Source organism: Moschus berezovskii, chromosome 22 (assembly GCF_049115385.1).
Source record: "Moschus berezovskii isolate FMDL1 chromosome 22, NW_MosBer_1.0, whole genome shotgun sequence".
NCBI lineage: Eukaryota > Metazoa > Chordata > Mammalia > Artiodactyla > Moschidae > Moschus > Moschus berezovskii.
In genome coordinates this window covers 28,351,526-28,362,579 of record NC_142481.1, presented here as the reverse complement: position 1 = coordinate 28,362,579, position 11,054 = coordinate 28,351,526, and the positions used below count along the sequence as shown (strand labels likewise).

The 11,054-nt window shown below is 41.0% G+C and overlaps 1 protein-coding gene across 5 annotated transcripts in view; it reads left to right on the top strand.

The window, feature by feature from the left end:
- The first annotated feature begins 1,679 nt into the window (after nucleotides 1-1,679).
- The window catches only part of LRRC36 (leucine rich repeat containing 36), an 88,177-nt gene continuing 78,802 nt past the window's right edge, over nucleotides 1,680-11,054 (top strand). For all 5 annotated transcript variants that reach the window (XR_016035829.1, XR_016035828.1, XM_088830277.1 and 2 more), the window contains exon 1: nucleotides 1,680-1,786. Coding sequence is in view for 3 of the 5 variants with exons in the window: in XM_088830277.1 (XP_088686403.1) it covers nucleotides 1,717-1,786 (70 nt within the window). In the remaining 2 variants the exon portion in view is untranslated. The remainder of the gene's footprint in view (nucleotides 1,787-11,054) is intronic.

Sequence of the window (11,054 nt, the reverse complement as noted above, 5' to 3'; positions counted from 1 at the left end):
TTCTAGGTAAAAATTATGCACGTTGAAGTGATTGGGGTGCAATGTACCAATATTTCTAATTTATTTTTAAATTTATCAAAAGATAAGATGAATCAATGGAGGAACGGATAGAGGATATGTGATTAAACAACTACAGCGAAATGTTCATCGTAGAATCTAGGTGGTGGCTATATAGTTTCACCGTAAAATTCTTTCAAACTTTCTAAATGTTTCAAAATCTGCATTAGAATGCTGGGAGGTGGGGGAGATTGTTAAAATAAGGTGGTTGCTCAAGGGAGGAAAAGTCCACTTCTCCAACAAAAACCTGCCACCTCCAATTCTGACATCTGGGTAAAGAAAATAAATGCATGCAATGAAGAAGGGAGTGAAGTTCTTTTCTCTCATAAGAAGCCTGATTTAAATATTCAGATATAAAGAAAAACAATTATACATGTCATGTTTGAGGCTAGAAGAATTAAAGGGGACATGAAGAGAAGGATTACAAATTGTAAAATGGTGACAAAACTCTCAGAAGCAGAGGTGGAAAAACCAATCTAATAAGCTAATCTAAGCTTTTAAATCCTGGCCTTTCTAAACATGCGTTAGTCACTCAGTCATGTCCGACTCTTTGCGACCGGATGGACTGTAACCCACCAGGTTCCTCTGTCCATGGAATTCTCCAGGCAAGAATACTGGAGTGGACTGCCGTTCCCTTCTCCAGAGGATCTTCCCTACGCAGGGATTGAACCCCGATCTCCTTCATTGCAGGCAGATTCTAAACCCTTTGAGCTACAGGGAAGTCCATAGCTAAGGCTAAACATGACAAGCTGAGAGTAAGGACCCCACCTAGACCAGAAAGCATGAATATGCACGCAAACACGATTTTGCTTTCTATTCTCCTTAAAGGTGATTAGCTGGCCCTACAGGGGCCTGAATAGTTCTTGAAAGACAAAAGGCTTCTTGTTAGATTGACTGCAGGAAACAGGGTAGCCTGTAGTCATCACTACTCTATCCCAAAGAGTGTATCTCTCTTCTCCACACTGATCCCTCACCCCTAAAGAAGATCAATCAGTTGATCCCGCTTCCAAATCAATTTCTAGAACTAGAACTACCTCATGGTCTACAGACAGGACCTCAACTCCTCAGAGTCAGGGTTTCGTTTCTGGAGCTTCCCATCATGCCTCAGAGAGCTGCCCTCCAACCCAATCCTTCAGATCCCCCACCCGCCATTACGTTCACACACCAGGCCACCGCTTTGCCTCAAAGTCAACAATCCCCAAGCACTGAGACTGAAGAAATTTACCCCGTCCGAGGCACAGCCTCACCTTTCAGACCTGGAGCCCCACCCCCCATCCTCAGAGTTACAACACTTCAACTGGCAAAGCAGGCACATTCTTCTGACTCCTCAAAACTAGCCCCCAGACTCTTCAAAGCTGGGGCTATATCCACCCTGTGTCCCAGAGTCAGGTCCCTAACCCCACAGCCCTAATCCTCGACCACATCGCACCCATTCGCTGTTTTAGCGCTTTTAGCGTCCCCGCCAGGGTGGGCTCCATACCATGGTCCAGGCTCCAGAAGCGGGTGGACAGGCACGTGACCGGGACGATAACGGACCTTGGGAGCGCGGCGGCGCGCGGGGCGGGGCGGGGCCTGGCAGCGCTGGGCGGGGCTTGGCGCGCGACAGGAGATCTCGCGGGCCGCGACAGGTGAGCGACGTCGCGGGGCAGGCGGGCAGGGATGGCGGAGCAGTGGGAGCTGGACGAGGAGGGCATCCGCCGCCTGGGGGCGCTGACCCTGGAGCAGCCCGGTAGGGCCCGGCTGGGAGGGTCTGGGTCGGGAGCACGGGGTTCGAAGCTGAGGGGAACAAACTGAGGGCGAGGCAGAGGAACCTGAGGTAGTCACGGGGGAACGGCGGCGGAGGAGCGGTCTCTGAGGTAGAGGAGCGCTCCCTGAGATAGAGGGTTCCCCCTAAGTTAGAGGAGCGGCCCCTGAGGCGGAGGAGGGGTTACGCTGAAGTAGCGGTGAAGGAACTGCAGTTACCTGGGAGTCTGGGGCAGAGGGCGAGAAATTGAGGGAGGGGAGCAGAGTCTAAAAGGGCGAAGGAGAAACGAGGTTAAGCGGACTCAGGCCAGGAACAGAGACCTGGACTAAGTGGAGGGAAACTGAGCCCCAAGAGGGTCTACTAGTGGGAGAAGGGAAGCTCTGTGAGAAGGCCGTTCGAAGTTGGGGTGCTATTGGAGGAGACACGAAAGGTTGATTTTGGCAGTTCCGCAAACTTCCGCCCCAACTTGCTTGATTAGGGTGAAATAGGAAAGGATGTTCCTTGATCAGCCAGCCCTCTCTTCGTCCAGTCTTCTCTAGAACTTGGCCATTTCCTTGATCCATCTGTATGTGTCGCCTCATGAGACTCAGAAAGGGGCCTGAGGTAAAAGGAATAGTAGCTGATAGATCGAAGCGTTTAGATCGCTTCCTCCTAGAGGTGAACCTGGCGGAGTGACTGCTGATCCCACCTTTGACCTGGGTCTGATTCACACAGCTTGTTTTTCTAAGTTTTTATGGAGTAGAAATGTTGGAAAAGTTATAAGCGTTCCTGATTCAGTTTTGTCCCCCCCCCCTTTTTTTTAACAGCTGAGGAAAATTAGGTTTAGACACATGCCCCAAGTCGCACAACCCTAAGTAATGCAGCGAAGGTTTATTAACCCAGACTCTGATTCCAGAGCCTGTCCTCTAACCACAACAAAAAGTTGCCTCTCTTGCTTTCTCTAGTACTTTTTATTGAGGGAATATGCAATAATTTGGTTTTATTTAAATTTATTTAAAATTTATCAAAATTAGGATATGCTGGTAACAAATCCTACATGATGGTTTGGTGTGTGTATCAATAGATTGATGTAGATATTTCAGGTTTTTCTTTTCCAAACCACTTTGTGCTCCCCTAATTTGAAAAGCTTCATTGCCTTGACATACTGGTGTACCTTTCTTCTTTCTTCCTCTCCTTTGTTTTAAAAAATTTATTCAATTTGATTGGTGGGGCACATATGCCTTCCATTATCCAGCTAGAATAATATGTGGCAGGATTTTTGGGGGGGGCACTTCTTTGCTTGTTTTTATTATATGTGAATAACAAAATTAATTTTGCTCATTCTGACAATTCAAACAATACAAAAGTATCTAAAAAAATATTCTTCCCTCTCCCTCCTTCTATACCTTTTCCATTGCTTTTACAAACATATTCCTTTTTTTTTTAAGGGATAGAGCATATATATCAATATGATTTGGCAATTTGCTTTTTTATTACCAATAAAACATAGATATCTTTTTTCTTTCTTTCTTCTGGCTGCCACTTGGCTTGTGCAATATTAGTTCTCCAACCAGGGAATGAATCCAGGCCTGGGGCTGTGAGAACATGGAGTCCTAACCAGTGGACAGCCAGGGAAGTCACATAAATGGTGTTTAAAGCCATGGGGCTGGATAATGTAGATAGATCATAGAAGGCTTAAGACTCAGCCCTAGGGCATTTCAATGTTTAAAGCTTAAACAGAGGAGAAGGAAAGTGATGTTTTGGAATTTAATAAAGGGTACTGTATCAAGTAATTCCCTGGTGGCTCAATTAGTAAAGGACCCACAAGACCTGGGTTTGATCCCTGGGTCTGGAAGATCCCCTGGAGAAGAAAATGGCAACCCACTCCAGTATTGTTGCCTGGAAAATCCCATGGACAGAGGAGCCTAGCGGGCTACAGTCCATGGTTTGCAAGACTTAGCAACTAAACCACCAGAGGAGTCTGTGGGCTGCAGTCTATGGGATCATAACAGTTGGACAGGACTTAGCGACTAAACCACAACCACTGTATCAAGGAGGGAGTGGCCAGAAGTGTCAAATGCTATTGACAGGCTGAGCAACCTAACGCAGAGAAGTGTCTGTTAGATTTGGCAACATGGAACTCATTGGTAACTAACTAGGGAAGAGTAGGGAGGAAGCAAGCCAGGCCGGGTTGGGATGAAAAGGGAATAATATGTGAGGGAAAAGAAATAGAGAAGATAAGAACCTTTGCCGAGAAATTTAGCTATAAAGGATAATGCATAAGTGGAATATTAGCTAGAGGCTATGAAGTGGAATTAAGAACAAGTTTTTAAAGACATGATACACTAGAGCATATTTGCAGGTTAATGATAATTACTAGGAAGAAAGATAAAATATGCAATTATATGCTTTTTGGTTCCTAAAAATAATTCTGTTAATTAACTTATTATATGGGTACTATAATAACTGTACTATAAAAAGTAAGTCTTGAGCCCCTACCCGCTTCCTTGGCCCTGCCCCAGTTTTCCTTCCTAACAGTGATCACTGTTACTAATATTTTGGATAGCACTTTCTACATATTCTCTACATATATGAGCATTTATATTTACTTTATAATTTTTTATTATGGCAATTCACAAGTATATCCAAGAGTAGAGATGACAAAATAGTGAATTGCCATCAACCTAATATCAATAGTTATCATCAGTTCATGGCCAATCTTCTTTCATCTATACCCTGCCTATCATCTATCTACCCTCAGTCCCCTGAACTATTTTTTTTTTTAAGATTTATTTATTTATTTATTTTTGACTGTGTTAAGTCTTTGATGCTGCTCGTGGGCTTTCTGTAGTTGCAGAAAGTGTAGGTTACTCTTTAGTTGTGATGCAAGGGCTCCTGATTGTGGTGGCTTCTCTTGTTACAGAGCATGAGCTCTAGGAGCACAGGCTTCAGTAGTTGTGGCACATGGGTTTAGTTGCCATGAGGCATGTAGGCTCTTCTAGGAGCAGGGATGGAATCTGTGTCCCCTGCATTGGCAGGTGGATTCTCAACCACTAGACCACCAGGAAAGCTCTGTGCACTGTCTAGTTTGAAATAAGTCCTAGTCATATGACTTAACCCATGAATATTTTAGTATTTTATCTTCAAAAGATTAGAACTCTTAAAAATCACATATAAAACCTAAAAATATTTAACAGTAATTTCTTTTTAAAAATAATTTCTTTTTGTTTTGACTCTGCTGGATCTTTGTTGCTGTGCGCTGGGTTTTTCTAGTTGCAGTGAGCAGGGGCTATTCTCTAGTTGCAGTGCATGGGCTTCTCATTATGGTGGCTTCTTTTGTTGTGGAGCTTGGGCTCTAGGTGTGTGGGCTTCACTAGTTGTAGCATTGTTTTCTTAATATAATTATAAACTTATGGATTTAAATATTTTGGTGTGCTCCAGTCCCTTGCAGTTATTATAATTGATGCTGAGTTTGTCCCGAATTTAGTAGTGGGAGATCTTTCATGTAGATTCCTGAGGCCTTTTTTATTTGTTTTATTTATTTGAAACTATTTCATCATTATTATAAATAAGCTTTATTATTAATTCAGTTTCTAAGTGAACTATATAAATGGTTTTCTATAAAGGGATTATTTGTTTTCATCAATAAAACATGTTTTTGCCCATTGGAGTTATTATAGCCCATGGAGTACAATTGGAAGATCATTCTGTTGTTCTTGACATCTATAATGTGTAATGTTTCATTTGTTCTACAGTCTATTTGTCTTCACTCTATAACTGTTGAAACTGAGTGCATAATCTCTTAAGACCTGTGTGTGTTAGTTGCTAAGTCATATTTGACGCTTTGTGACCTCATGGACCTCATGTGACCTCATGTGACCTCATGGACCTCATGTGACCTCATGGAGCCCACCAGGCTCCTCTGTCGTTGGAATTCTCCAGGCAAGAATACTGGAATGGGTAGCCATTTCCTTCTCCAGGGAATCTTCCTGACCCAGGGATAGAACCCAGGTCTCCTAAATTGCAGGTAGATTCTTTACCATCTGAGCCATCAGGAAAGCCCGAGACCTGTACTTCATATGAATCATCAGAGAACATCTGTCCCAGTGGCAGTTTATCATTTGATTGATAGTTCTAGTTCCCTTTAAAAATGTTAAAATGTCTGATTTTTGAAATAGAATACAGTAGAAAGGCATGTGAAATGCAGCAGGACAGTGAATGAAATCATAACTGACCTTAGTTTTTGCCCCATGGTAACAAGATTCTCAGTGTATTAGGTCATTGCATACTACAGAGCTACCAATATGGTGCCCTCAAAGTTGGGATTTTTTTTCTTCTTCTTTTTTAAAATATAATTCACATCCTGTAAAATTTAAAGTATGCATTTCAGTATCACTTAGTGCATTGTATAACCATCACCACTGTCTAGTTCCAGAGCCTAAAAGGAGGCCTCATATTCTTTAGGCAGTCAGTCCTTATTTCCAGTTCCTGACAATAAGTGGTCCCAGGCAACCACAAATCTGCTTTCTGTCTCCAGGGATTTGTTTGTTTTAGATATTTCATATAAATGGAATCATACAATATGTGGCCTTTTGTGTCTGGCTTCTTTCACTGAGCATGTTATTATCAAGGTTCATCCATATTTTAGCACAAAGTGTACTTGATTCCTTTTAAAAATTATTTATTATTAAGACTTCAATTTTTAAAGCAGTTTTAGGTTTACAGAAAAATTGAGCAGAAAGTACAGAGTTCCCATATACTCTTCCTTCATCATCAGTTCAGTTCAGTTCAGTTCAGTCGCTCAGTCGTGTCCGACTCTCCGCGACCCCATGAATCACAGCACGCCAGGCCTCCCTGTCCAACACCAACTCCCGGAGTACACTCAAACTCATGTCCACAGAGTCGGTGATGCCATCCAGCCATCTCATTCTCCGTCGTCCCCTTCTCCTCCCGCCCCCAACCTTTCCCAGCATCAGAGTCTTTTCCAGTGAGTCAACTCATCGCATGAGGTGGCCAAAGTATTGCAGCTTCAGCTTTAGCATCAGTCCCTCCAATGAACATCCAGGATTGATCTCCTTTAGAATGGACTGGTTGGATCTCCTTGCAGTATAAGGGACTCTCAAGAGTCTTCTCCAACACCACAGTTCAAAAGCATCAATTCTTCGGCGGTCAGCTTTCTTCACAGTCCAACTCTCACATCCATACATGACCACGGGAAAAACCATTGCCTTGACTAGACGGACCTTGGTTGGCAAAGTAATGTCTCTGCTTTTTAATATACTATCAAGGTTGGTCATAACTTTCCTTCCAAGGAGCAAGCTTGCTCCTTCATCATGCCTTCTCTATATCCCCTTCCAGTTTTCCTATTATTAATATCTTGCATTCATGCAATACATTTGTTATGGTTGTTGAACCAATAATAATACATTATTATTAACTAAGATCTATAGTTTACATTAGGATTCACTCTTTGTGTTGTACAGTTCCGTGTGTTTTGACAAATATATAGTCATGTGTACACCATTACAGTATCAACAGAACAGTTTCACTGCCCTAAGAATCCTCAGTGTTCCACCTATTCATCCCTCCCCCACCAGTGAACCTCTGGAAACCACTGACCTTTATCTTGTTGCCTTTTTCAGAATGTCATGTAGTTGTAATCATACAGTATATATTCCCTGGGAACCACTTATTCTTTAAAAATTAAAAAAAAAATCTTTTCACTGATGTATAATTGACATAATATTAACTTAGTTTCAGGGTGTACAACATAATGGTTGATGTTTGTATACATTGCAAAATGATCACACCAATAAGTCTATGTAACATTTATCATTTTACATAGTAACAAAAATTTTCTTTTCTTAGAATGACAACTTTTTAAGGTCTACTCTTAGCAACTTTCAAATATGCAATGCAGTATTAGTAACTAGTCATCATACTATATATCACTGATATTTTTAGTGTTACCTTTTTCAGAATATTATGCAGAATGTTTTCAACCTGACTTCTTTCATTTAGTAATGTGTATTTAAGGGTGCTCCATGTCTTTCCACGGCTTGGTCCATAGGTGATTTTATTGCTGGGTAATATTCTACTATATGAATGTACCATAGTTTTGTTTATTCATTTACTTATTGAAAGATATCTTGGTTGCTTCTGAGTTGTGGCAATTATGAATAAAGCTGCCATAAACATTTACATTCAGGTTTCTGTGGGGACATAAACTTTCAACTTACTTGAGTAAATACCAAGGAGCTATAATTGCTAGATCTTACAGTAAAAGCCGTGTTTCAGTTCAGTTGTCACTCAGTCATGTCACTCTTTGCAACACCGTGGACTGCAGCACTGCAGCATGCCATCTTTAGCTTTGTAAAAAACTGCCAAACTCTCTTTTAAAGTGGCTACTCCTTTTCATTTCACTAGCAGTGAATGAGAGTTCCTATCGCCCTCATGCTCTAGTCTGAATATTTGTGTCTCCCCCCAAACTATTCATATGTTGAAATTCTAATGCCTAATATGATGGTATTAAGAGGTGTGGCCTCTGGGAGGTGATTAGGTCTTGAAAGTGAAAGAAAGTGTTAGTCGCTCAGTTGTGTCCAACTCTTTGCGACTCCACAGATGGTAACCCACCAGGCTCCTCTGTCCATGGAATTTTCCAGGCAAGAATAATGGAGTGGGTTGCCATTCCCTTCTCCAGGGGATCTTCCTGACGCAGGAATTGAACCCAGGTCTCCCTCATTGTGGGCAGATTCTTTACCATCTGAGCCACCAGGGAAGCCCTCATACAAGAGATTAATGAATTTATAACGGAGATCAAAAAGAATGTTCCCTTGCCCTCTTCCACTATGTGAGGACACATGGAGAAGTAGGCAGTCTGGAACCTGGAAGAAGGCTTTCACCAGAACCTGGTCATGCCAACACCCTGATCTTGGACTTCCAGTCTCCAGAACTGTGAGAAATAATTGTTTGTTGTTTATAAGCCACTCAGTCTAATTTACATTTTTCAACAATTCTCAAAATTTTTGGTATCAGGATTCCATTACACTCTTCAGTTCAGTTCAGTCACTCAGTCATGTCCGACTCTTTGCAAACCCATGAATCAGAGCTTTGGTTAATGTGGATTATATCTACTTATATTTACTATATTTGATGTTGAAACAGAACATTTTTAAATATTTGTAATTCATTAAAAGATAACTGTAACATAGCCATTACGTGTTAACATATATAATGTCTTTTTAATGTCTTAATTGAAGACATCCATATTCTCATATCTTCTCCTGTGTTAAATATGATGTTGTTTGATTTAAATATATATATATATATGAAGTCATGCCTTATATAGATATATAGTTGGAAAAGGGGAATATTTATTTAGGATATGTCAACTCTTCACTGCTGCGCACGGGCTTTCTCTACTTGCAGAGAATGGAGGCTACTCTTCAGTTGCAGTTTGCGGGATTCTCATTGCAGTGGCTTCTCTTGTGGAGCACAAGCTCTAGAGTGCACAAGCTTCAGTAGTTGCTGCACAGACTCAGTAGTCATGCTTGGTGGGCTCCAAAGCACAGGCTCAGTTGTTATGGTGCACAGGTTTAGTTGCCCTGTGCCATGTGGGATCTTTCAGACTAGGGATCCAACTGGTGTCTCCTGCATTGCAAGATGGATTCTTAACCACTGTACCACTAGGGAAGCACTCCTGGAAGGAAGAAGTATTTAAATAGCCTTTTCAGTGAATTTTCTGCTTTGCTATGACATTAAAACTGAGCAAGTGGTAGTTTCTTAAAGGTTAGTTGTCTCTGAAATCTAAAACCATATCACTGAACTTTTTGTACTGTTATGTTAAAATGCATTGGTACATCAACATCATGCATCCATCATTTGAAAGACATTAACTTACTGACTCATGTAGATCTCCCAAATATTGACAAATTTCATTATATAACATTAAAAAATCATATTTGTTAATATCATCACAAATTTCACTAGAGAGAGCTTTAGGTTTTGGAATCTCAAGTTTATGGTGGCAAATACAAGTTTATCAAAATTCTAATTTCAGCTTGGAAGCTTATATGTTAATAATTGACAACAGTTACTATTACTTGTTTTGACTGAAGTGATAGTCTCACTTTCTTTATTTTTAGGAAAATGTCTCACAGCCATTCAAGTATGTCAGAATTTTATAGTAACAATAGTTACCTCCCCCCAGAAAAATGGCTAGTTAAGCTGGCATCTCAAAACCCACACAAGTGGTTTCCTGCTAGGCATCCACCATACTTCAGTATGCAGCAGAAATACTTCATGCATTCCTCCCATTTAGGGACACAAAATAAAAAAGACGTATTCAAGGGTCAAGATTTACCAAAATTAACCATTTTTACTGCTTTTTCAAGGGCATGCTTAAGAAAAAGTGGCTCTTTTTTTAACTGCATGAGTATAATGGTGAAGAATACAATATTATGATTAAGAGTAAGGTTTGATGCCACTGCCTCAAGTCATCCTAAGACCTCAGTAGTTTTTGCTTTTATACCATACGTGCAAATATCAGCACAGTAAAAAGAGTTGTTAATGTTTTAATATTATTAGGAAAATAATTTTTTAAAATAGTTTTGATTTTGTGGACCCCTGTACATCTCAGGGACCTCCAGGGGTCCTAGGGATGATGTTTTGAGAACTGCTACATTGGAAGGACTGATGCTAAAGCTGAAACTGCAATACTTTGGCCACCTCATGCGACAAGTTGACTCACTGGAAAAGACTCTGATGCTGGGAAAGGTTGGGGGAGGGAGGAGAAGGGGATGACAGAGAATGAGAGGGCTGAATTGCATCACCGACTCTGTGGACATGAGTTTGGGTGAACTCTGGGAGTTGGTGATGGACAGGGAGGCCTGGCGTGCTGTGATTCATGGGGTCGCGGAGAGTTGGACACGACTGAGCGACTGAACTGAACTGAACTGAACTGAACACTTTGTTATGTCATCTTTTAGCTTTTGAAATTTGTTTTGAAATACTAAGTTAAAAGTTTCATTTGTTTTGTGGATATGTCTTTTTGGAGTGCTTTCATTCTTTAGGGATGCTATTCTGTTTTTTGTTCTTTTTTGTTTTAATAACCTCATACAATTTGACTGTAAACCTTTTCTGTGTCTCTTTGTTAAAGTACGTTAAATTTTCTATACTTTTAGCTGAGCCAGAATAACTTTTCTAGTTTCAGGGTTTGGAGCTCCCACTTCTATTGTGTTCACGAAGAATTGAAAATAGGACTTTAAGCTTCCTG